The 27260-nt window shown below is 47.3% G+C and overlaps 1 protein-coding gene across 2 annotated transcripts in view; it reads left to right on the plus strand.

Annotated features, from left to right (window-relative positions):
* KRT222 (keratin 222) overlaps positions 1-27260 on the plus strand; it is a 332692-nt gene that overhangs the window by 263870 nt on the left and 41562 nt on the right. For both annotated transcript variants that reach the window (XM_069634548.1, XM_069634549.1), the window contains exons 5-7: positions 18256-18429; positions 24818-24946; positions 26727-26947. In XM_069634548.1, the coding sequence (XP_069490649.1) occupies positions 18256-18429; positions 24818-24946; positions 26727-26947 (524 nt within the window). The remainder of the gene's footprint in view (positions 1-18255; positions 18430-24817; positions 24947-26726; positions 26948-27260) is intronic.

The following is a 27260-nucleotide window of genomic DNA, read 5'->3' on the forward strand; positions in this document are numbered from 1 at the left end:
CTGCATTTGACATGGTCAACCACTCCATCCTCATAAAAGGGCTCCACAATACTGTAGGTATCTCAGAGCGGGAACTGGACTGGCTGACCTCCTTTCTCAATGACCGTACCTCCCAGGTTATCATGGCTTCTTTCTCCTCTCCACCTCTATCTCCACCTGTGGCATCTCCCAGGGCTCCAACCTTTCTTCCTGGCTCTTTAACATCTATCTTGCCCCTCTTACACACCTAATTTTCACTTCTCCCCTTACTTCCAGTGTTATACAGATGACACACAACTCTTCGTCAAACTTCCCTCTGATCCTCTCCTTGCCTGCTCCATCATTCCTGACTGCCTATCTGCCATCCTGTCCTGGTGTGCCTCCAATGGTCTCTGCATCAATGCCAGCAAGACTGAAATCCTTCCCATTGGGATACCTGCTCCCTCTTTGTTCCCCTCACTCTGGCCACCCGTCCATAGGGCCTCCCCCTTCTCCTTCATCTGAATCCAAAAACCTTGGAGTTATCTCGGACTCCTCTCTAGGCTAGACTACTGCAATAGTCTCTTCCTTAATCTACCCTCTTCCTCTCTAGGGTCCATCCAGCTAATCCAGAATAGGGCTGCAACACGTATCCTTGGCCTCAAGCCCATGGACCACATCTCTCCAGTCCTAAAATCTCTCCACTGGTTCCCAGTTGCTGCGAGGATCAAATTCAAATTCTTCTGCATCATCCATAAGGTTGTCTGGGTCGTGGACCACGCTATCTACAACTGACCCTCACTAAATACTCTCCCTCCAGATCTTTACGTTCCTCCAGCACCAACTCTCTTCATGTCATGCACTTCACTAAACAGCAAAGTGGTGTCCGATCTCTTTCCTCGGCTGGCTCCCTCCTATGGAACAGCCTCCCCCTTCCTCTTCGTCTTGAGCCGGATCTCCTCATATTCTGGAAGCTCCTCAAGACTTTCCTTCCCTCCCTCTTGTGCTAAACCCCACAGTCGCTGAGATTGGTGACCAGGGCCCTTATGTGTCCACCTGGGTCCTGGCCTCCCACAGCCAGTCACCTTCAGCCTCTGCCCTCCCCACTACTTGCCTTGGTGCCCACTCGACTGTGCTATCACAGTCCTGCACTTATTTAGTGTCAGTGTCCACAGTCACCAAGTGATCTCTGCCAGTCACCTAACAGCTGCTTGCAATTTACTCCCTTCTGTGGATCTCCGAGCACTTAGCCCCCTCCCTCATCCCTTCTCTCTCTCTGTACTTGCACGTTCCAAATGCTCACTAGGCCTAGTAGGACTGCCTCTCTTTTTCATTGTCATAGTTGCCTTTCATTCCTATGTTCCCTCCCTGTTGCCATGTGGGAGCTTTGAAACACAATTTACTTGATGTATGAGCGCCTTACAAATGCACAATCAAATTTTAAAAGCGAAAAATATATAATGCCAGTACCTGCCAAAACATGTGAGTATGTTGGCACATAATGCCTGCCAAATGCTTATACAATGACTTTGCCAAAGCCCAAACTATTGGCTTTGCCAATGCTGGTTTCCTCTAGCTCTAGCTGATAGAGAATTTGTTCAAAAGCTGAAACGTGCACACCTGTATACCTCATCAGAGACTAGAAAGAAAAAAGGGACCTCCATCTGTCAGTAGGAGCAGAGAAAGGCAAAGGACTCGCCATAGAGGGGATGCTGGGTTTAGTGGGAGGGGGAGTGGCTGGCTGATGCCAGTGAAAACTGGTTGCCCCCAGTAGGGCACTGGGGTGGATGTGTGGGCTTGGGCCTGGTGGGGTGGGGAGGGGGGCAGTGATGCCAATATTTTGCATAAAAGGAGAAAAGGAGGGGCCAGAGGGCGAGGAGAGCACAGGTCTCGCCTTGTTCTGCTGGGGAATTGTTGCTGCCACGCTCCTAAAACCTGGCCCAAGCCACGACCGCTGACCATTTGTTTAACCATCTTACCCACCCAGGAGTTTGAGTGGTGGGGGTTGTTACAGGTGGGGGAGGACCACGGGGACCTTAAGATCCCTTTCGGGGAACCCCACAGCTGGAATAGTGTTGAGTGGAGGGCGCAGCGCCCCGCCCCAATCGAAAGGGGTGTACAGCTGCTGGAGGCTTGCAGCGGGGGAGGGGAGCAGCAGGATCAGGGAGCAGCTTGGGCCGGTGACTAAGGGGCAACCACCTGGTATCGCCTCCCGAGAAGGGCATCGTTGGGAGAGGACAGGGCATCATCAGCATGCACCCCCCCCCCCGTCCCCGGGGCGGGTGCGGGAGCCATGGTCCACCTGGACCTCTTAGGGGTATAAGAGTTTGAATTGTGTTATTGTTATTAATGTTTTGTGAGGAATATCACATTTTTGGTGTTGATTTATGTCCTTTGCTCTGTAATGAAAATGTGGCCAGGATGGCATCCAGAGAGAATGTGTTCAATCTTCCCCTGGGTATGCCCCCCTGCAGAGCCCGCAGAGGGGAATTCCTTCCACAAACTGGTAAATCTACCAGGCCTCACAAGGAGGCCCAGAGGTTGATATGTTGCACATGCTCCCTGAGCAGATCGAACCCACAGCATGCCAGAATAAAAGCCTGCCCCCAGGAGTTTCCAGAATGGGAGGGGTTTGGGAGTATGGCGAGCCTAGTAATGCAACAGATGGCAGGCCTTGCACTAAAATATTCCTCAAGAGGGTGATAACTTTGACTAAGGAGGGCCTGAGTGACAGAGCAGACGGGTATAGGATCAGACGGTGCTGGCTGAGACGGGGACTCATGGAAACGGAAGGAGGAGAGCAAATAACATGAGGAAAGATACGCTGTACAAAGCCAGACTGGGCTCCTCCCTTTAAGATTGCTTCGGGCCTTTCCTTGTGGCCATGGAGAGGGCCCTGCCCTCCATGTGCTTGTTTCATCAATGGAATTACGTGGCTCTACTTCCCTCGATCTAAGAGACCAAGAGGTGGACGCAAATTCATAGGGATGGCGGTAGGGCTTTTCAGGTTTTGCAGTTGAAATGGGCCCGTGCTGCAAGGGGTCCCGAGCAGCTGCTCCCATGTTGTCAGTCTTGCTACACATCAACATATTAATTTAATTCATGTCTTTAGATGTGTGTTTTGTTGCACGGACATTATATGCTGCCTTTGTTGGCTTTAGGTGTGCGTTTTGGAGTGTGCACGTTACGGACTGCCTTTGCTAGTGTCAAGCATCCAGCCGCATTTTTACCTTGTGTCCTTATACTCCTGCTTCGTCTACATTATCATCCTGCTGACAAAGAATAAATACTAGCTTTTCAGTGGTCATTTAGTGCTTTAACTCCTCACTGGCACCCTACCCTGTGATTATAATTATAATTATGGTATTTGGTGAGCGCTGACCTAGCTTCGGGAAGCAATGGAGCACTTTCCAGAGGTATACATCAATACAGATGCATAACGGAGCGCTTTTCAGTGGTAACAACAGAACATACATACATACAGCGGGGTAGGATACAGAGGGAAACAGGAAGAGTACAGTTGCACCGGGTGGTGGAGACGATAGGGGCGGGCGGTGCCTAGCGAGTCAGGTGGCACGAGGGGCAACATGATGGCCTAGGTGTTGAGGAGGAGAGACTCCTTGAAGAGGTGGGTCTTGAGTTCTTTTCTGAATTTTAGGAGCATGGGGGCGAGTCTGATGAGGAATGGGAGGAGGTTCCATAGTCTTGGGGCGTAGGCAGAGAAGGCTTGTTTTCTGGTGCTTTCATTTTTGCAGAAGTGCATTTCAAGTCTGCAAGTGTCCTGGCTTCTGGTGGTGCTCTGTCCGCCAGAGATGCTGAGTTTCTCCACAAGGTAGCTTGGTGACTTGAGGGTGACTGCCTTATAGATGATGCAGCAAGACTGGAAGGGGATTTGTGTGTGCAGTGGGACCTAGTGAAGGTCGATGAGGGCTGGGGAGACATGCTCTTATCTGCGTAGACCATTGATGATACGTGCAGCCGCATGTAGGACTCTTCTCAGGGGCACAAGGGCGGATAACGGGAGGTCTTCCTGGAGTTGATTGCCCCCATCCAGGTGGGATAGGACCAGTGCTTGAACGGTGGAGCTAAAGCTGTCCGGTGGGAGTAAGGGCTTGACTTTACGCATGAGGGAGAGCTGATACCAAGCTGTCTGAGTTTTCTTAGCTATGTGTGTCTTGAAGGAGAGGTGTTTGTCAATGTGGAACCCGAGGGACTTGGTGCAGGAGGTGAGCTCTGGTGTGAAGCCCTCAGAGTTCATGGTTGATAGCCAGGTCTGTATGTCTGGGTGTTCGGTGTTGTTGGTGAGGAGTAGGAATTTGGTCTTGGAGGGGTTGAGTTTCAAGTATGCACTGGACATTCCAGACTTGATCAGCAAGAGGCAGGTTTTGAGCCTTTGGATGTCCTTGATGGAGTCCCTCTTGCGGTATAGCTGTGTGTCATCGGTATATTGGCGGATGAGGATTTTGTGTGTGGCTAGAAGGGCCGATAATCTGCAGCGATTAACATCCACGCTGCATTCTTTTGTATTCATTACTATTAAAACACCCCACCAATGCTCCAGACTGTTTTTCCTAACTGTTGGCAAAGGGGCCGCCAAAAATCATATTGAAATGGGCCCTCACGAGTCCAGATGAATGTTCAGCTGGCCCTGCTAGTTCACCCCTGGAACATGCGCGCTCCGGGAAGCCATTCTGCTCTCAGAGGGAAGAGGGGACTGATTGACCATGGCTCACACTTTGACATAGGCTCACTATTTGGGATACAGAGTCTTTAGGCCATTAGATATTCCCATACGGACAGAGTGTTTACATAGTAACTGGAAGGTTTCCGCACAGAATGTTGATTTCATTTCCAGACCTGTGTCCAGGGAAGTCTGTCCCCGTTCAGATTGGTTTCTTACTGAATACGATACCTCATATATTGTATTGAAACTTCATCCTCTGTGCCTAGAGCCTGGCCCACTCTGTGTACCTCTGCACTGGGACATGCTGTGCTGTTCCCAAAGGATGTGTACCACAAAGGGAGTTTTCCAAATCCTATAGATGGCGTTCAGCTACAGCAACGGTCCAGTCCTCATGAGCTAGGTCGGCTCCATGTTTTCAGGATAGCCACACAAAATATATCAGAATTCAGTGAACATAAATCGAAGTTTTTGAAACAATCAGTGGCTTTCCTGAAAAACTCAGTGGTGTTGGCGGACGTGAGGGGACTCTTGAGGACTGGACTTGGAGACTCCCGAGCTACGCCATGGATTGCTTTTTGCATGAAAACACATTTTATATAGTGGATAGGTGCGGCAAGATAAGGTCACCTCCCAAATAAAATACATGATCAGTCACCAAACGGGGCATTTATAGTGATTTATGTCTGGACCAGTTCTTTAAGTGGGTTCAGAAATCGAAGGAGGCTCTAACGAGGGAGTGATGCCAAGGTGTAGAGCATGGCCTAAAGTGTGTTGGTAGTGGTCTAAAGGAGGAGTGGGTGGCTTAGGCAAGGGCCGCCTTCACCAAGCAAAGAATCATAAGACCCTGCAAATATGCATTTTGTGTCCCTCATCATTGTCTCAAGTGGTCTTGTTTGCATACAGTCTACATACTGTTTATAAATCTCTCTGTGGCTCGGTATGAAACTAAATCAGTCTGTACATAAATCAATTTCTCACACATGCCTAAATAATTTAGTAAATGAGTAAATCACCCTCCCTCTGTAACTAAATCATCCAGGCCCAGCATCAGGGCCCCCTTATTGGCTATTCTTAAGTGGTCATTTAGGGTTTCAGTTCTCCCGATTATTGCCTTTCTTTGTTCTGCCATGCAGTAGCCAATAACTATGTCCCTTGATAATCTGCAGCCACTTGACCCCTCCCTCCATTGCTTTATCTACGACATTATCACAGAATGAAATCCAGGGTGTGGCTGATGGTATGTGCATATTCTTCTGTTTACTAACTAAATTCGGTGTCACTTTAAAGGTGCATATGCTTGCTAAAGACATAGCTCTTTAAGAGGTTTTTACGTATAATGTTCATGCTGTTGCCCTGCATTAAGCTCTTTGGTGTGGGATAGGACTATGCTTGGAGACAAATTAAGTTCAAGGTGGTGCTCATGTTCTGCGCCCTTCCTGATAAACTCAGGGAAATCACCCATTGGCATTTGCATTGAGAAATATCTCCATTATATAAGTATGCTCGCGACTTGAAACACTTGTGTATGGGTGCATTATAAATGCCATATCATATCATGCACCACACAACCCACTAACAGTGGATAGAGGGGCCTTCAAACATCAATTTGAAATGGGGCTCCACAAGCCATCACACATCTTGGCTCTGATATTACCTATGAGAAAGTTAAAGGAGACAAATAGCACCAATGCAGGCTTCTGGCTGACTTTGCCTAAAATCCAACAGCATTTTGAGAACAGAAAAACATGACCACAAATGTTTTTATTTGGGAAATATATCTCTTACCATGATTCAGCCTGCAACCCTTCTGAGCACATAATGGACACTGGCCACGTGCATTCCATTTGTGATAACACCCTAACAGTAAAAGGTCTGTAATTCATAAAACATGGACACTCATTTGGACAGCATCAGCCTTTGGGCATTAGGGGTTGGCTGTCCTGCTTGAGTGGAAGGCTGCTTGTTTCCCTGAACATATTTTTTTTAATAATTATTTATTTGCATTTATAAAGCGCACAGAGCTGCCCTGAGGCATTCTGGCGCTGTTACAGAAGGCTTGAGCTTAACATAGGTAGGGTGTGTAACAGACGGTAGCAGGAGTACAATGACAGGTGGTAAGCGACCGAGAGGCTCCAAAAGGTTATGCTTTGCTATGGTTACAGTGCAAGCATAACTGTGCATGTTGGTTAAAAACATTAGCGGAATCGAAAGGTTTTTAGGTTTTTGCGAAAGGTGGTGCATGATATTACTTTCACATGTTGTAAATCACTAAATCCGTCTACTGTGCGATCTTGTGTTCTCAGAATGCGTCAGGAAAAATCGCTTGCAGTGTTTGGACTGAGGGAGCCCCGGCTTGGGGCAGTTTTTCGAGACTCTGGGGGCCCTGTTCAGGCTAGCCACGGCCCACTTAAAGCCCTCATCTAGACTATTAAGTATGCATAAATAAATGTTTATGCCAGATTTTGCCTTTGCCATTGGTTAGTCTGACCCCACTCAAAGCCCTGGTCTGAACTTTTAAGCATTTATAAAGACATGTTTGTCAGATTTCGCCTATGTCTTTATGGGTTTCCTGAAAGGCATAGGGGAGGCACTGCTATATAACGATCGAGTTGCATCGGCCGGCATCGCTATGACCAATATAGTAGACAGGACATGATACTAGCTGTGTGCGTGTATCCATCTAGCCGTGAGGCCACTATTCTGGTGAGCACTAGAACTAAGTGAAAAAGTGCACAACAACCTCCAGCAACATCAGATGTTAGTCTTCATTTGCTGCACAACAGTGAATATTACGCCATGTTAAAGATGTGCTGTGCATAAAGCTTCCGACTGCCAACCCAGTGCCAAGCAACATGGGCATTTCTGCACCACGTGAAGGCTAGCGCCTGGAAGAATTGTACACCGGTCCGTGGCACTTCAGGGTTCCTAGGAGGAAATGGCAGCTGGCTCCCAGTTAACCAATAGACTTTTTAATGTCCTACTTCGCTATTACCATGTAATAATAATATCACGTTTTGTATAGTGCTTAATGCCGGTCCTCTCGTATCTAATTGCTGTAATAGTAGATGTTATTAACCGAATTAGGTATTCAATGTATTAACCTTGGAAGGGTGAATGGCTGAGCCCTGCGGCACGGTCAAACGAGCCTTGACGCGAAAGGGCAAGGCCGAAAGGGCCATCCTAAGTGCTCAAACTGAGCTGGTTTTGTGGGCCAGATGAATAATTTAGAGCACTGTACAGTGTGTAGTGGCACTCAGTGTTATAGGCCCAATGTTTTTTTTTTTTAAATAAACAAGTTTGCACAAATGTATGCTCCCGGGTACTATTCAGACAAGCCATTACACAAACTGAGATTTGCTAAAGTAACGGGTCTCATTTTTGTCACAGTTGGAGCCTGCTTGCTAACATTTTAAACAGAAACTTTCAGGCTTGCCTCATGCGTCAGGTAAGAGCTTTCAAGGGGTTAGAAACCTGTGGTTCGGCAGATGCTTTGGACTGCAACTCCCATGGTCCCTCGCCATTGACTATGCAGCCTGTGTCTTTGAGAGTTGTAGTCCAAAATAGAAAAGGAGCTAAACGTTGCAGGCCACTGGCTTAACTCGTGAGCTTGTCAAGCGGGGTACACCCCATTTCGGCACGGACTCGTTTGGTGCAGAGATTTGTCCGCAAGACCCATTTTGGGGCACCCAGTTCGGCGCAGAGATCTTTTGGAGTCAGCATGTTTGTGTGAGACAATATCACTATTTTAATAAAAGAAAAAAAAATCAAGAATTGGTCAGTCGCGAACCCGTGTCTGCATTGATATTGATATTGATATTTTAATTGTATCGCGCTCATACACATGTGTTTCAGAGTACGACAAGGCAATGGAGGGGAACAAGGGTGTACAAAAAAACAACGATCTTACTAGCCCCAGTGACATGAGAGAGGGAAAGTGGAAGTGCATAGGAGGGAGGGGGAGAAGTGGAAAGTGCTGAGCAAAGGAATACATATAAATAATAAATAAATACATGCATAAATAGTAAAAGGCAACGAACAGTGGTAGTGAGCCAGCATGTGGCAAGTGCTAGGTAAAGGCAACAGACAGGATGTGTCAGATAAGTGCAGAAAAGGGGGGAGGGGCTGTATGGGTACAGATACAGACCCCAGTGCAAGGGAATTCCAGGAGGCAGTGGTGTTGGGTGGCAGGGTGGGCAGGTACCTAGTTCCAAAGGTCATAGGGTAAGCCAGGTGTGTGGTGCTGAGACAGAGAAGATCAGCAGGGGAGAGGAAGAGCGAAGGCAGAAGCAAAGTGGATGGTCTTGAGGTGCTTCCGGAACCAGAGATGGTTCTCCTCAAGTTTCAGAGGAGAGGCAGAGAGGCTGATCCAGAGGGAGGCCATAGCAGAAGACAGATCTAGCCCCAGTGCGTTTATTTGAAAGAAGCCTCACCCTGAGGGAGTTAGAGGCAGAGGAGCGACGAGCTCAGGAGGGAAGATATTTACAGAGGGACCGCTGAAGGTATTTTGGACCCAGGCCCCAGAAAACCTTGTGGACAATGCAAAGCTGGAGAGATATGATCCCAGGGCTTGAGGCAGTCCTGTTCTGGATTAGTTGCAAAGGGGTAGATTTAGAAAGAGGCTTTCACAATAATCCAACCTAGAGAGAACCAGGGCTCGAGAGACAGAGAGCTTCTGGGGGAAGGAGAGGAAGGGCAGAGTACCTCTGAGAAGGTGCAATAGGAAGTTCGACTTTTTTGAGACATTAGAGATGTGGGCAGAGAAGGAGAGCGTGGAGTCAAAGATGACCCGAGGTCCTTAGCCTCACAGGTGGGAGTAGGAGGAGGGCTGAGGGAGCACTACTAGACTTAAAAGTCCAAATGGACGACCTGAAAGATAAAGGGAAGCTCGCCCTGCTCCTCCTTTTGGATCTCTCAGCTGCCTATGATTTGGTGGACCGTAATATCATCTGCAACCACCTCAGCACAGCCACTCAATTCTCACTTAACGCCACCCATTGGATAAGGTCATTCCTCTCTGACAGACAATGAGGGTCTTCTCACCCAAGGCAGAGGCACCACCCATTCCGGTCACATGTGGAGTACCGCAAGGCTCATGCCTGTCTCCCACTTTGTATAACGTATTCACAAAGCTACTGTTAGATCGTCTTGATGGCCTGAGCGTCACCTAGACCAATTATGCAGATGACACCCAGGTCTTCATACCTAGCACAGGAGACCATGCTACGGACATGCTAACACTCAACGCCATTTAACATATCATACAGGCTTAGATGGCACACCACAGGTTGTGTCTCAACGATGACAAGACCGAGTTGCTCTTCATAGGATCCCAACTCAGGCTGGCCAAACTCAGCACTGCATGCATTTCAATCCTTTAACATTGATGGCAACAATATCCAAGTGTCCGATCAGGTAAAAACATTGGGGTTCTATTTAGACTCCTCCCTCACCTTAGCTAAACAAGTGAACGCCACCGCCTCAGCCACTTCATACACATGCAAACTCATCAACTCCTGCAGATCTTTTCTCTTCCTCTACAACGGCACCTCAACATACAGCATTCATGAACTTCAGATGCTTAAAAACAACTCCATCACAGCAGCTCTGAACATTCCCAGGTCAGCACGCATTTCAGCAACTAGACTGACACTTCACTGGTTACCCATCCAAGAACGGATCTGGTCCAAAACACTCACGCTGACGCACAAGTGTATCCACCGGGTTGCTCCGGCCTACCTGGCAGACAAAATCTCCAAACCCCAGTCCACCAGACCCAAAAGAGCAGCCTGCAAGAACTGCCTTGTCGCCCCCAAATACAAGCTTCAAAAAAGCTGGGGATAGCAGCTTCTCCACATTGGCCAGCAAACTCTGGAATGCCCTACCAACCCATCTGAGAGCCCAGGATTCCAGATTCCTTCTGGATTTTCCGTAAGCAGCTCAAAAGTCACCTGTTCACACACAAACTGCACATCTGAAAAACACACTGCTCCAACGCATGTAACTGCTGCAACCTGTACTTATCTGTATTTATATGCTTGTATATGAGAGAATATGAAAATGTATAAAACTGCAAAAACGGTATAATTGTAAATATTTTCTGTACACATGTAACCTATGCAACAAATGTAAAAACTGTTTTATGTAAGGAAGCGCACAGATGGCCTTGGGCTTGGCGCTCTATATAAGCAACAAAAATAAATAAATAAATTAAATAAATAAATAGAGTGACAGGAAAGGAGGGTGAAGGTGTGCAGGACCGAGAGACAGAAGAGTTAACCACAAGGCCATAGAGATATTATCGTTTTTATATGCACAAGTTACATACATGACCTGGGTTGATATATAAATATATCTTGTGCTTATGAACACATTAATATTTCTGCGCCCTTGTGGTTATATCTTTGGTCTTGCAGTCCAACTGTCTAGGGTTCAAGACGGCAGCAATCGTTTATTTTTTTATTTTATTAAAATAGTGACTTTGTCGAGCCAAACTGGGCGCGCCAAAACGGGTCTTGCGGCCAAAGGTCCGCGCCGAACTGGCGGCGCCGAAATGCCCTGCTCCGTGTCAAACGGCTTATACCACAAGTTTACTGGCTCTCTACTACCACCTTTTGGACAATTATAAGAGCGCATGTACTGCGCATTTCACTTCTGCAGTCGGTTGCTTAATGTAATGGCCCTTTGTCTCAAATTATGGGTTGTTTCAAGTCTCCACGTGTAGCTTTTCCTGGAACTCATTAGTGAAACGTATGACTGCAGTCGGGTGTGTGCTGGCGCCGGGCCATGCCTTTGAAGCGCTGTAAAAAGAAGGTTCCCAGCAGTATTATTAGGCCGCCCCTCCCTGGTGAGGGTGTGCACCTCGGCGGTCGCAGTTGCCGCCACAGCCGTGAGTCACAGGGAGGCAGGCCTGGGATTTCCTTGTGAGCCACCATTTCACCAACATGTAGGTCACTATGCCCGGCTCTGCCCATTAAAGCTTCTGGCACCAGGACGGGACTTTCACCCAGAAGCAGAAAGTTCCACATATGGCCGTTTTTTCAACATTAAACAAAAAAACGTTTTCACGATGGAAAGTAGCGCCCCATACCGGCCTCTCTATCCTTTACCTATCCCTTACAGTGTCCCTTATTTAAACCATCTTCTCCATTTATTTTCTTTGCAAGTAAAGTACATCTAACAGTCTCTGTCTAGGGCTATCATTCCAATTTGTCGAAAAAGTGTTCTAAAAAACGGATGTGTTCATTTTTTTCGTCTAAATGCCTGAATATGAGAGAGAGATGAAGCCACGAGAGGGACAGTGTGAAAAACAATGTGGCCACTCAGAAGCTTTCTCTCTGCCAAATCCAGGGCTGGACTGGCCTATAGGGAACTCTGGAGATTTCCCGGTAGGCCTCCGCACCCTGGGCTTCTTTTGTGTGGTATTCCCAAATTTCCCCATAGGAAAAGGGATCGGCTTGCGGAAATTGTGCAACATGGGGCCATTTTGAAATGATTCCCAGGGCTTGTGTTTATTCCCAGTCCACCCGTAGCCACATCCCTGCGGCATCCGACGATATCCACCTGCTGTGATCGGAGCAGGTTCTACAATGTCATCAGGCTCCGACTGGCCTTTATGGCAATAGGGCAATGCCCGAACCAAAAATGCTAAATGCTAGAGTGGGCCAGTTTTTTGGCCAATGTGGGCCACTTTGTTGAGTTACCTCAATATGCGGCTAGTAGTTTTGACCAGTGTTGCTGAATAAATATTCTTTAAAGTGCACAATTGGCATCACATTATATCACAAACCTGCCCCTTATATGCCTCAGTCCCACCCTGATTATGGTATGTTAAGGAGGTTTAAATTAAGCACAGTGGTCACGCAAAGATATCATGGCGCTATAGGTGGATAGGGATATCGATTGGCTAGTATGAGATGCAGTGGCTTAAAGAAGGTTAAAAAGGAACGTTTTCAAGCATTTCTGTAAAGTCAGTAGGTTGGATGTAAATAAATAAATAAATAAAATTGAGGAAGGAAGGGACTTCCATTGCCTTGTAGCCTGTACAGTGAATGAGGGTTCCGCCTCATGCTTCTTTCCGTTAAGGTAGGACAATAATCAGTCTTGCTTTGTTCGATCTTAACAAGTGACTTGGGGTAGAAGGTATTTGTTTTATCAAGAAAACATACGTGTTTGGCTGTTGTAGATTTCTGAAGAACAGACACAAAGCTCCTAAAAATAATACATTTTTGAATTAGGAGGCAATGTAGCCAGCGATGTTCTGGCCGCTGCATTTTGAATCTTTTGCAGTTTTGATAGTAAATATTAAGAGTTTGGCAGACCTAAATATATACTGTTGTTAAAGTCAAGACGTGAGGTGATGAGAGAATTCATGACTGTTACTTGGTGTGTGAAGGATAGAATTGGGAGAAGAGGTTTAATTTTCCTATTAATGAAAAAGCATGTATTAGTACCTGCTGCAATCTGGATTTTTAGTTTGTGATCCAAAATAATGCCCAGATTTTTAACTTTCCATTTAGGTTCTAAGCATTGGCCAAAGTATTTGCCCATAAAGATAGTTGCAGTGAGTCAGAATCTCATTTACAACCAAGATCTAGGTTGTCCCCAGATTCATCTTTAGAAAATAGCCCATCTAGTTCTTAATTTAAATCAGGTATTCTCTCATTTTAATGGGCTATTATAGAATCGTCAGCCTGACCCAGGTCTACCATTATTTGGGTACAGTCTGAATGATTGAAGAATATTAGGCCAAAGCAGGGAATTGTCCATTAAAGGGTGAATATACATACTGAACAAAATGGGTGATAATGTGGAGGCCTGAGGGACCCCCCACAAGTCATAAGGTGAGAACGGGAGATAGGATGGGATTCGCTGGCACTGTCCTGAATTGGCTACCTCCTACCTTTCAGGCAAAAACTAGGCTGTCCGATTAACTCCCGATGTACTTGTTGCATTCTAACCAACTCCAGTTCTCCTGTGGAGTCCCCCAAGGCCCCATCCTCTCACCAATCCTTTTTAACCTCTGGTCACTCTCCTCAAAGATCCTAATATAGCCATCTACCAATACTCAGTTGTACATGACAGTAAATAGAGCACAGGACATCATTATTCTCTGCGATTACCTAGCAATTACCTAGCCATCATCCAGTCCTGGATGTTGACTGCATACCTCAAACTAAACGCATCCAAGACCAAATTCATCCTCATCAGTTTGCCTGCTAAAAAAACAATGTGTCCAACAATGGCTCAATGATATGCGCCTAAAAGGATTTCATCCACAACTCTCAGACTCAGCAAAATAGCCCCTTTGGCCCACTTGATCTCTGACTTCTCCTCTAACTTTCAGTGTTATGAGGATGACACCCAGCTCTCTTTCAGGATCCCCTCAGCCTCCTCTCCTCTCATTCCTGACAGTCAAACCGCGATTCAGGATTGGTGCACCACCAACTATCTCTGCCTTAATACCAGTAAGACTGAGATCCTTCTCATTGGCACCCCCGCTCCCGCTTTCCCCCTCTCATGGAACTTGCCAAGAAGGCCTACTACCAGCTTCACCTGCTTAGACATATTCTTCCTTTCCTCACTTTCCCCCAGAATCTCACTGTCTCCAGAGCCGTGGTTCTCTCTAGGCTGAACTACTGCAACAGCCTCTTTCTAAATCTGCCTGCCTCTACTCTCCGCCCTCTCCAACTTATCCAGAACAGGACTGCAAGACTTGTCCTTGGCCTCAAGCCCAGGGATCGTGTCTCTCAAACCTGAAATCACCCCACTGGCTCCCTGTGGCAGCAAGGATTAAGCTCAAGACCATTTGCATTGTCCACAAGGCTTTCTGGGGCCTTATACCGCACTACCTCCAACTCTCTCTTTCTAAACATCTCCCTTCTCGAGGTCTGCACTCATCCACTTCCAACTCTCTGAGGGTCAGACGCTTTTCCAAGCAGAGAGTTGGTGGCAGATATCTCTCTCTTCGGCTGGGGCCTCCCTCTGGAACCAAATTTGAGCAGAACCACCTGCGGTTCCGGAAGCAACTCAAGACCTTCATTTTTGCTTCCGCTTTCTCTCTTCCTCTCCCCTACTGATGTCCTGACTGCTCCACGGATTGGTAACTTGGCTCCCGTCTGAACTCGGGCCCAGGCTGCTGCATGTCCAGTTGCCCTTGCACTGCCGCTGGGCTCCCCCAGCACTTATGGTCTGTATCTGCAACCCTACAGTCCCTTCTCTCTGCACTCATGAGCCACTCGCTGGCTGCACTTATTGATTTGGCTGCACTTATTGATTTACCTGCACTTCACCCCTCTGCACTTCTCCCACTTCCCTGCACTTGCGCGATCTGAATGGCACAAGGCCTAGTGAGATCGTTGTTCTGGTCCCCCCTGTGTCCCCCTCCTTGTCTTGTCACGCCTAGAAACACTTGTGTACAGGCACGTTATGAATGCCATATCATACCTGCACCGGCATCTGAACCATGGCATGGCCTCAGTAGCACTTTTGGTGTTGGGGAAAGCTGCTGGAATAAGAGATGCAAGAGCTGACATTGACATGGTGTTTTCCCACACATGGAAGAAAGATATTCAGGACCTGCAACTTGGACTACTTAATTCTGGCACTCTGTCAGCTGGCGTGCCCTGGGCACAGACAAGAGGAGAGCTAGCCAGCTCTTCTTCATTAGGGGGTAATGTGTACCTTTCTGCTGGACACACCATTAGTAATGTATTTTATGAAGTGAAATATGGGTTTGCATCTATCAGCCCCATTAGGTTGTATGGCCCCCCAATGGCCAGTATAAGTGGATCAATGACCGCTCTCCGCTGCAGCCTTATCACTGCATTTTCTATGGCGGGCAAGCCCCACAAACCCTCCATCTCGCCCGCAACCTCACCCTCTACCCTAAAATGCATTCACCAATATATCCTTACCCTGCACCGCGTAATAAATACAGCAAAATATGCAATGAAACGTCCATGTCATCAAATGCAGTGAAACAGCCGCAGTGAGTTGTGCGGGTAGCACATAGGTATCACACAGTAGCTGAGACGTCTTCCCCATTAGACAGTGTAACAATTATATTCTCCCCCTCCCACCTTCAAGCGGAGTAAATATTACTCCCAATATGGTGTTGGTAACTCGTGCCACCGGCTACACCAGCCCGGCAGCCCGATTTAAAGGCCCGAGCGAAGCAAGGGCATTTACCAAGGGCACCGGGACGTTACCCCCAGTCTAGCCCGTGGAACGAGTTACTAATGCCCTTAGCACACCAGGATACCAAAGCCAGGGGGCCATTAGCCCCCGCCACGCCAGCTCGGGGGAGTCTTTCAAGGGCTCCCCCTAGCTGGCGTAGCAGGAGAAGGCGCAGCAGGCCTGCTCATTCAAGCGCATTTAGGAACAATAGGGTGCTAATGCACCCTATTCATAGAATTGCCTCCTCGCAGGAGCAAGGAGGTTAAAAAAAAAAAAGTCACTCTGTGGCCACGCCTCCTGTTGACTAGGGGCGCGCAGGGAAGGGGGGGCGCCAATCCGCCCAGGGCACTGCTACCCCTAAGGCTGGCCCTGACCAAAGTGGTAAACTAGGGTCAGGCGCGACACGCCATAGAGCTGGCCGGGCTTCAGCACCCTCCCCCCCCTGAAATTTAAGCTGAGGGCCGGGGCTTTTTGTTACTCAGAGAGGGGAGAGAAATCTTTCCCAAAACCGGCGGTTTTAAAGTGTTACTGTGTTTATGCAGAAACATTTATTTGCACAAACGCAGAAAAAACTTTAAAGCTGCTAGTTTCAGGAAAGGCTTCCATCACTGCACTGCCTAACAAAAATGAAATGCACACATCACCCTTCTCCCCACGCATGCGAGCGAACATATAACAACGTTATTTATTTGTTCTTTCACATCCGAGGGGAGTGGGGAGCTGATGTGCACACTTGCTTTTTGTTAGGCACAGAGGCGACGGAAGCTTTTTCTTAAACTAACAGTTTGAAAGGATGTTGCATGTTAGCTCATTATGTATGTATGCGTGTGTGCAAGGGGTGTGTATGTAATGCATATATGAATGAGTATGTGTGAATGAGTTTATGAAGTATGGGGGATGGGTGTGCATGTAAATGAGCGAGTGTATGGTCAATGGGATGTTTAAATGAGTGACTGAATTTATAATTGTGTGTGTGTGTATATATATATATATATATATATAGGTATATGTGTTCGCTTATGATTTTGGCGGGTAGAGAGTAGGAGGTGTGGTGGTTGTTAGGAGATGGACGGGTGGGGAAAGGGGGATAGATAGGATATATGGCTCCCCGCTAGATAACCCTTGGGATAGAACAGAGGGGGCAGAGCCTCTAAGTTTGCCCCGCCCTGTTTCTAAAGCGGCCCCACCCATAACCAGTTAACCCCTCTCCCCCCAAAATGTGGGTTTTGTTTCACTTCTTCCTGGGGTGTTGATAGTGGGGTCTTTTCTATGAATGAACAGGATGCCTCGCATCGTCCGGTTCATTCATAGAAATGACAGTTCCAAGATGGCTGCCACAGAGATGGAAGACGGTTTTCGTTTTAGCCGGCAAAGGGAGATGGAGAGACGCAGCGGCGGTGGCAGCGGCCACCGCCACAGTCAGGTAAGTTGGGCTGGGAAATGGGGCCTGGAAATATTAAAAAAGGGGAAATGAGGGTGGGAAGAAGATGGCGGTCCAGGAACGCAGGCTGAGATCAACGGTTTCAGCCCGCTATCTGCGGAACTTGATTGGCTGCTCTCCCCACCTGCATGCTAGTAGAACATAGATACAACAAAGCACCTATCAGGCAGTGTGGATATAGTATCCACACACATAGCAGTACAGGAATAACCTCAACAAGCAGTATAGGTATGACACCGCCAATCAAGCATTATGGCTATGACCCCCTCAGGAGGAAGGTAAGTGGCAGGATACATTTATGATCTGTTTTGTTAAAGGTAGAAATGTAAAATGCAAATCCAGGTCTGCTTGGATTTTGGTGTTCTAGTTCCGGCAACTGGAAGAAGATCAAAATAGCATATAGTGCACTGCGTGTGCCAAGGGTCTCTGGTAAGTGGTCCCTCAATGCTATTTACACCGCCCTGCAAAATTACCCGCATATGAAGTGACCTAGGCAATGGGACAGTCCATCTAGTGAAACAGTCAGATGCTTGTTTTAAGGTGGGGGTTTTGTGCAGTAAAACAAACTAATGGTTATTCTATGTTTTGTAATACTTGTATAGCGCCTAATGGCATTGCCATAGCCTCGAAGCACTATGCAGAAGAATATATAAACATTCTGTAATTAGCATAGTGTCCTAATGCACTGCTGTGGTACCTACAATAAACCCATGTTTAGTTTTATTGTTTTCATATCCAGAGACCACGCATGGCTGTGCTTATTTATTGAACGGGCACCGTAGGCTGTGCTACGTGCATTATACACTGTTCTGCAGGGGGCCTGTGCGGTCATCATAATGTGTGCTCTGCCGTCTGCCTTGTAATTGCTTCGGTACCGTGAAGGGAAAGCTGTGTTCTGCTGCTGGGGAGAGAGCGCCCGTGAAGGGGACTGACTGACTGCGCGGCCGCTGCACACGGCTCTGTGCCTTTAACGCTGCTTCTCTCTCCCTCTCTGCAGGCGGTGCGCTCCTGGCTGCAGTCGGCCCGGCCCGGGGATGAGGTCCGGGTAGCCGTGGAGGAGGATGGGAGCGGAATGGCCCTGTCCCAGAAGCTCAGCGACCTCCGGGCGTGCTACGAGGAGCTCCTCTTCAGTACGCGCATACCGCGGGGCCTGCCCGCCGCCCACGCCCAGGTAAGCGGCCCGCGCAGGACATGGCGGGTCTGGAACAGGCACAGGAAGCAGAGAGTAGATGGCTGGGGGGTAGGTCTAGGCAGGCAGTGGGTAGCAGTAGCACAAAGCAGACGGGCAGATCTGGGCCGGGGTGAGGTCAGCTCTGCACTAGCAGATGTGGACAGGCCGTGGTGATACCTTGGGCAGACAGCAGCCAGAACTAGAGGCACGGGGGCGGGGTAGCAGCCCTACTAGACAGTGAAAGTGGCAGGCCATAGACGGGTGGGTATGCAGCTCACTGCAGAAGAATGCCAGGCCCAGGAATACCCAGGGAGAGCCAGGGAGAGCCTCGGAGAGCCACCCTCCCTCGCCTCCGTCATCAGCATTTGTGACAGTGCAGGGGGTGGGTCATCAATGCAACTGACAGTGCAGCTGGCCCTCACGCCCAGACTGTCAATAAAAGTCCCTGCCAAAACGCGGCCCGTCAGGCACGGGGACGTTTCCTTGGCCATTGCACGCTGGGCTGCCCCTGAGATTTGCAGCGGCAAGTCAGTTGCGGTTAATGTCATGCACAGTGGCGCTGAAGTGTGGCCAGCTGCCCTGACCCTGGCGCCCGCAGGGAACAAGCGTCGCCTCCTGTTCTGCAACCTCTCTAAGGATGCAGTCTTCAGTAGTGATGTATCCCGCCTTCTCAGCAAATAGGGGTGCACGCTGCAAAAACCGGCGCCTCATTTTAATGGGGATTATGCAAGAGGTGTGCATTAGTGCCAGATTTTTGGATGGTAAATAGGATTTGCATAGATATTATACATGTGGCCAGTGTTCAGACAGTCAACATAGTTTGGTCTGGCACGGTCGATACATGTGCTTATTTGAAGCGTTTTAAATTCAGTGGAAGACTGAGTCTGGTAATATTAGCATAATATATAATGTGTATTCACATAGGAAGCAAAGTGGGGTTGACTGGCCTATAGTGAACTCTGGCAAACATCAATGAGTCAAGAGTTAGCTTTGAGCAGGGGCGGACTGGCCTATAGGGAATTATGGCAACCATCAATAAGTCGAGAGTCATCTTTGAGCAAGGGTGGAGTGGCCTATAGGGTACTCTGGCAACCATCAATGAGTCGAGAGTTAGCTTTGAGCAGTGGTGGACTGGCCTATAGAGAACTCTGGCAAACATCAATGAGTCGAGAGTTAGCTTTGAGCAGGGGTGGACTGGCCTATAGGGTACTCTGGCAACCATCAATGAGTCAAGAGTCATCTTTGAGCAAGGGTGGAGTGGCCTATAGGGTACTCTGGAAACCATCGATGAGTCGAGAGTTAGCTTTGAGCAGGGGTGGACTGGCCTATAGAGAACTCTGGCAAACATCAACGAGTCGACAGTTATTTTAAGCAGGGGTGGACTGGCCTATAGGGAACTCTGGAAAACATCAATGAGTCGAGAGTTAGCTTTGAGCAGGGGCGGACTGGCCTATAGAGAACTCTGGCAAACGCCTGTGCCCAGAGCTTTGTAATTCATTGTCAGCATTGGGAAAAGCTTTATTGTAAAAGATTCACATGAAGTCAGGCGCCGTCCGATATCATCTTTGATAGGCCACCATTTTACCCCAGAACGACAATCAGGGATATTGCCCATCACCCATGTCATGGTGTGTTACATAGCCTTTATACTGTGCTAAATCACCACTGTGATGGTCTCCGTGCACCCAGGATCGCCCGAGGGATGATGTATTGTGACCCCTCCAGGGTACCAAGGTCCAATGAAAGAGAGAAAGATGTGATGTACGGGGGGAGGGGGATACAGGTGGGAAAGAAGAGAGTAGGGTAAGGCCTGTGAGTGGAGATTGTTTGTAAAAGTGTGTCGCTCCTGTAAGGTCCGGGCCCTATGCAACTGCTGTGGTGAAATATCGGTGATGTGTTTCACCAATAAGCATGAACGAAGGGTATCAAATGTATCCCTTCCCTCTCTGAGTAGAAAACAGTGCAATGGGTGTGCTTAGGTCCCGAAAATGTCTTCAAAGAGGCCATATATTTTAGAAAACTCAATTCCTCTGGATGTGTTTGAAATGCTCCGGAAAGTCAACTCCGGAACCTTATTTCTGGGCCTGACTAACCCGAGAAGCATCAGCATATGTAAAACCGTAGTGCCTAGAAGGGTCCATGGAGGAGCTGACAACTTCCCACCAACTTTGTCACAGTCCATCCCATTCGCCCATTTCACTATTCAAGGCAGACCACCATTCTCCATAGCAACACTCTGCCTCTTTCGCAGAAAGCAGTTGAAATGAAAAGTGGCCTGCGCATCTGGCCACACACCCATGGAGGCCATTTTGGATTCAGTCTCCATGACAGAACACTCGAATTCTCTTAAAATCGATTATGGTGGTATGCTTAGTGAAAGAGTTACTTTTTAAAATAGTGGGACTGTTGACCAGAATCTCTGGCACGCTACCTCTCTGCCACAGGCCCACATGCAGAACTATTCACAGTGCAGCCAATCATTGGAATGTATTTGATTTGGGGGTGGAGGGGAACAACACCCCTTAAACTAAACACACACACTTGCCTCAGAGCTTTCCCAAAAGTGTGGTGCTACTGAAAGTCCTGTCGGGGGAGGGTAGAATGTGTGACGCAATTCCGGTATTTTAAAAGGCATTCGCTTTTCGAGAAAAGTATTATTTTTCCTACAGCCCAGTCCCACACTGGGCTCCATAAAGATGCAAGAACTGCTCCCAGCCCTTCTGAACGGAGGACACCGGTCTCATTCAGGAGAAATCATGAGGGACCATCCCAAAGCTGCGCTGGTGACACCAGGGCCAGAACTTTCTAGAGATTCATAGCTGGTCGGAGCAGAGAAATACCAGCAGAGGTATAGCCTCCTAATATCAGTACCTGTGGCTGCACTTGCCCCCCCATTATCCCTGGTCAATCCCAGAATTTCACCAACTTGTCATTCCATTTGCAATTCTGACAATAGAAATAGTAAATGCAAACTGTCCAGTGGTTTGCGTTGCTCCAAACACCGACACGTACCCCGTTTCTCACAGCTGCAGACCTCGGCAGATATGACCACTCAGGCATAAGGATAGTAAATACTTTCTCTAGATGTCAGATATGACTGCTGAGGCATAAGGATAGTAAGTACTTTCTCTAGATGTCAGACATGACTGCTGAGGCATAAGGATAGTAAGTACTTTCTCTAGAAGTCAGACATGACTGCTGTGGCATAAGGATAGTAAGTACTTTCTCTGGATGTCAGACATGACTGCTGAGGCATAAGGATAGTAAGTACTTTCTCTGGAAGTCAGACATGACTGCTGAGGCATAAGGATAGTAAGTACTTTCTCTAGATGTCAGACATGACTGCTGAGGCATAAGGATAGTAAGTATTTTCTCTAGATGTCAGACATGACTGCTGAGGCATAAGGATAGTAAGTACTTTCTCTAGATGTCAGACATGACTGCTGAGGCATAAGGATAATAAGTACTTTCTCTAGAAGTCAGACATGACTGCTGAGGCATAAGGATAGTAAGTACTTTCTCTAGAAGTCAGACATGACTGCTGAGGCATAAGGATAGTAAGTACTTTCTCTAGATGTCAGACATGACTGCTGAGGCATAAGGATAGTAAGTACTTTCTCTAGATGTCAGACATGACTGCTGAGGCATAAGGATAGTAAGTACTTTCTCTAGAAGTCAGACATGACTGCTGAGGCATAAGGATAGTAAGTACTTTCTCTAGATGTCAGACATGACTGCTGAGGCATAAGGATAGTAAGTACTTTCTCTAGATGTCAGACATGACTGCTGAGGCATAAGGATAGTAAGTACTTTCTCTAGAAGTCAGACATGACTGCTGAGGCATAATGATAGTAAGTACTTTCTCTGGATGTCAGACATGACTGCTGAGGCATAGGGATAGTAAGTACTTTCTCTAGATGTCAGACATGACTGCTGAGGCATAAGGATAGTAAGTACTTTCTCTAGATGTCAGACATGACTGCTGAGGCATAAGGATAGTAAGTACTTTCTCTAGAAGTCAGACATGACTGCTGAGGCATAAGGATAGTAAGTACTTTCTCTAGATGTCAGACATGACTGCTGAGGCATAAGGATAGTAAGTACTTTCTCTAGATTTCACCCTGTGATCCAAGCGGGGAAGCCAGACATAGAACCCAGGTCCCCTGGATCCAAAGGCGTCAACTTATTCCCAAGATCATGTCTCCTCCCCCACAGTGTTCCACTAACTGCCCACGCACAGGGCAGGTCCGCGAAAAAAATCAAAAACAAATTTCGAAGTAGAAAAGACCGGGGGTTTTTTGGCCTTATTTCAAACATTTCTTTGGGATTTTTGCACTTTTAATAAAAAAGAATGTGGAGGGGGGGGAGACACTACCCCCTACCCTATGTTATACCCTTACCCCAACCCCATCTATCTTTCGATAAAAGTGTGCGATGTGTGTTTTTTCTACGTATGCCATACACAGGCAGCGAGTGTGGCAACTGGAGTTCACTTTGGCTTCCAGTGAGCAGCTATCGATCCTTCATCTATGCGCCCGACCAGGGGTGTTGCTAGGTCTGGAAAAGACCCTGGGCTATAGCCCCCTCATCCCCCCTAGCAACGCCTCTCCGCCCGACCAATGTTTATCTTGATCTCACACTAAATGTTGGAGATTTTGATATCTGGTCAATGTTGATACATACATTGCCACTTTCCATTCTGGCAACATTTGGCACCTTAGAGTAGGACATTAGGATACAGTCTACTACATATAAAAGGGCCCAACATTCAGCGTGGTATTACGACAAACGTTGCTTGAGGGAGTAGATGAATGACCAATAGCACCTGCTGGAAAACCAGTAGAGAGGAGGCATTAGTTTCTGAGGAGCACTGGAGGTACATTCTGGCAATTCTTACATAAGCAATCCACTTACACTTTCTCCTGGAGAAGGGGCTTTGGGAGACCTCAAACGCCTAGAGTTTATTTGTGACCACCTGAGTAATTCTTGAAAACCGTCTGGAATTGAATACTATTTTTTTAAAGCAATTTACTTAGTTATAAACAAGAGGATTACTTTTGAGAATATAAAAACTTGCAATTGTTATTTTGCTGAATATGAGATGATGTTAATTCACAGGATGTTCTGAAACCTGGGATTTTGAAGAGTTGACATTATTACTGGAGCTCAGCCAGCCCACCTAAGCCCTAACCTGGCAAAATGCAGACACACATTTTATAAATCAGCTCTTAGAATCTCACACACATGGGCTACAGTCCCCGAGGACGTTCCAACCACAAAGAGCATTGAGGACATACAAATGGGGGAAAGGCGCTATATAAATGACTAATATAATACAATACAAATTGCTACTGCCTAAAAATAAATCCAATTAATGATTCATTTATTAAGCTTAGGGTTAATTTAGAATTACTTATAATCAAAGTTGATAAACATCTCTTTGAGTTTTCAATTGAGATTATCTTGCCCCACTGTGTGCGCAGTTCGTTTCCTGTATGCTTCTATAGGGGGCTGACCCAGTTTGGCAAGGAGATGTCAATTCTCGCAGTGTTTTCAGGTCATCTAACCACTTGTAGAGACAGAGTGCCTCATTACACGGTAGGCGGTAAGGGTTTACCGGTACCGGTATTTTACCTGTAAATCCTTACCGCCTTACTACGAGGTCCCTTTGCGGCTTGGAGAATTTAACGCCTGCTTTTTGCAGGCGTTAAAAACCAACCCGCAAAGGGACCAGGGAGCTAATTACGGTACCGCAATTTGCGGTGCCGTAATTAGCACCTTCCCCATTCCCATTATTCCCTATGGGGCAAAAATGTGAATGGGGAAGGGCAATGGTGGAAGGGGGAATTACCGCCCCGCCAACCTTGGAATGGGGCGGTAATTCCCCTTTCCACCAAGGCAGTGCCGCTATTTTACCGGCATGAACCATGGCGCCAATAGCGCCATGGTTCTCTGCCTACCGTGTAATGAGGCCCAGAGAATCCCTTTTACGGAACAAGTCTTTCGAGGGTTTCCCCGCATCAGGCACATGAACAACTAGGGCTCAAAACGAGTGTTAGCCACCCTTCCATAGAAGCAAGATTGGCAAGGCCTGAATCATTTTGCTACCAGAAAACTTCACAGCCCTGCAGCAAGGGAGTACTACTGCCACTCTTTATATCTACTACCACGCAACCACCGTTCCTCCGTTCCCTCCCAGACCAGAAGAGAAATGATGTGTGAGAGCGAGGGTGATCTCATTGATATTTGGCTTTGCTGTGAGCTTGTACATTGGGTCAAATGACGATGAGTACAGAGTTGCAGTGGCATAGTGAGGTTTATGATTCAGCTGACAAGGCAGATAATTCACTTGTGCTGCTCAACATGGTTTTCTTTTCCATTTTTATAGCTGGAAAAAGAAGCAACTAAAAGTCTGGAAAAAGATGAAGAGAACTTGAAGGAAGCCAGGGCGGAGCTGAAGGCGGCCCAGCGCCAGTGGAGGAACCTGCAAGTGGAAGTGGAATCCCTCTATGCGATGGTATGCAGATGCCAGGAGTCCATCTCTTTGCTTCTGACCTTTTACCCACCTGAGCTAATCCAGCATGCAAAACAATGATCTGATCTGCTAGTCGTGTGCCAACAGCAAACACAACAGTGTTTTAGCATGATATCACATTACTCAGACCACAGAGTGTATACAACCCCAGCTGTCCCATGTAGGACACGTGAGAAGCGACCACATTGTGTTGATAATAAGAAACCCCAGGTCTGTCCAGTGCAGGAAAGTATTTAATTCTTTTAATTGTTCTAATTTGAGCTTGATAATGCCCCAGATTTAACAAAGAGGCTTCTATTTAAAATCTCATTGAATACAAAGGCAGCCCACCATTGTAGAATGGCATCACGTGGCTCCCTGTCAGAGTATATGTAATGATCACAGGAAACACATTCTGGGGCACTCCCCTGCCAGAGGATACCCTATTGCTCAGAGGATGCGTACACCCTAGTTCTTCCTCTAGGGGTATAGCCCGTTCCCCAGAGGATAAGAAAAACAATTGGATCGTTTAGAGACTGCTACATGCCGGAGCCTCTCAGCTTCTAAGGGCTGTAATAATCACTATCAATATTATTATACATTTACCCTCACTTTGTTGACCTGGGGAGGAAAAAGAGTTGGACAGTCCCGATCGGGGTATTGAACCCATGTCGCTAGTCATCAATCCAGTTCCCAGGCCAGCATGCTGCCCTTGAGCTACCCGCCCAGATGCACACACCCCCTAAATCCTCTGTAAAAAGCCAACTAGCTTCCAACTTTACTCTGTAAATTGTGTTATGTATCCTCTCTAAAACAGCAGAAAGCTAAACAATGGTGAGATTTGAACCCCCAAAAATGCTAAAATGAAAACAAGAAAAAACCTGCAAACAATCCTTCTCTGCCTATTCTCGCAGATCGTGAAATGATCTCTTGCCATACTTCTAACTTGCTCTTGTCACTCGTACACCGCCGGAAAGAGCTCAAAACACAGGGGTCATTCCGAGGTTGGAGGTAAGGAATTACTGGCACCGGCAAGGGTGCCGATGCCGGTAATCCCTTACCTCCGTATTCCGAGGTCCCTTTGCGGGTCCTTCCTTACCTCCTGCTTTTAGCATGAGTTAAGTACGGGACCCGCAAAGGTATTTCAGAGGTAATTACAGTACCGTAATTTACGGTGCCGTAATTACCTCCTTCCCCATTCCCATTGAGCCCTATGGAGCAGAAATGGGAATGGGGAAGGGCAAAAGGTGAATGGGGAATTACCGGTCCCTCCAACCCTGGAATGGACCAGTAATTACTCCATTCACCATGCCGGATTTGGGACGGTTTCGGAGGCAACCATGGAGCTAATTACTCCATGGTTGGCTCCAAACCCGGAATGAGGATAATTACTTCACATTCATCTTGAGATCTCCAGCTAGGTTCCATCTGAGCCGCCGCTCGGGCAAACGGCGCGTAGACACGACCAGCATCCAATGGCCAGCCTTCGACCATGCTCCACTTCCGACCACACACACACACTCGCCTCCAGGCCTGTCAAATCTATCCAAATCTTATGAAAGAAACATTTGTCCAATGTTTTCAAAAGACCTAAGTTGCTTACTCTTGCAAGCGTGTCTACACGAGAAACACTTTTAATTCGGTCATACAACCAGTCCCGTTGTTCATGCAGTGTCCTTCGAATTTAATCACTCTATCACATTGGAGTTGAAAGCAGTAGAGGGAATACTTCCTGTGTCAGAAGTCATCCTTTCTGATCCTGTCTGCTGATCTAACTCCACAGGAGAAAGGCCTGCACATGTCACTCTACGCCACCGAGCAGCAGTACCAGAGCCAGCGCGACAGCCTGGGCGCCGTGATCAACGGGCTGGAAGCGGAACTGCATGAGGTGAGGCAAGGCATGCGGAGCCAGCTGCAACAGCATGAAGACCTACTGAACACCAAGATGAGGCTGGAGAAAGAGATCCAAACCTATCGCAGCCTGCTGGAGAAGGAGGAGCACAGGTGAGTGCTTCAAAGGGAAGCTCGCAGTTCACCAATGTGATGCAGTTATCACACACAATGAATAGTACAACACTGGTGCACTGGAACATATATCATTTTTGCCAATCTTCAGTGTCCATTTTCCAGTTTTGAGGAAAAAACATACAAATATAAAATAAAAACTGAAACTAAATGAGGAGTTGAAATATTTGAACCTTAATAGATTAGATGAAGGCACTTTGTGCATGATGCAACAAGCCCTTCTTTTCTACATCTTAAAAGAATTGTTCATTTCATAACAGACTGCATTAGCTTTCTTAATATTTCTAAAGCC

This window comes from Ambystoma mexicanum, chromosome 13 (assembly GCF_040938575.1).
Source record: "Ambystoma mexicanum isolate Mex_15411 chromosome 13, UKY_AmexF1_1, whole genome shotgun sequence".
Classification (NCBI taxonomy): domain Eukaryota; kingdom Metazoa; phylum Chordata; class Amphibia; order Caudata; family Ambystomatidae; genus Ambystoma; species Ambystoma mexicanum.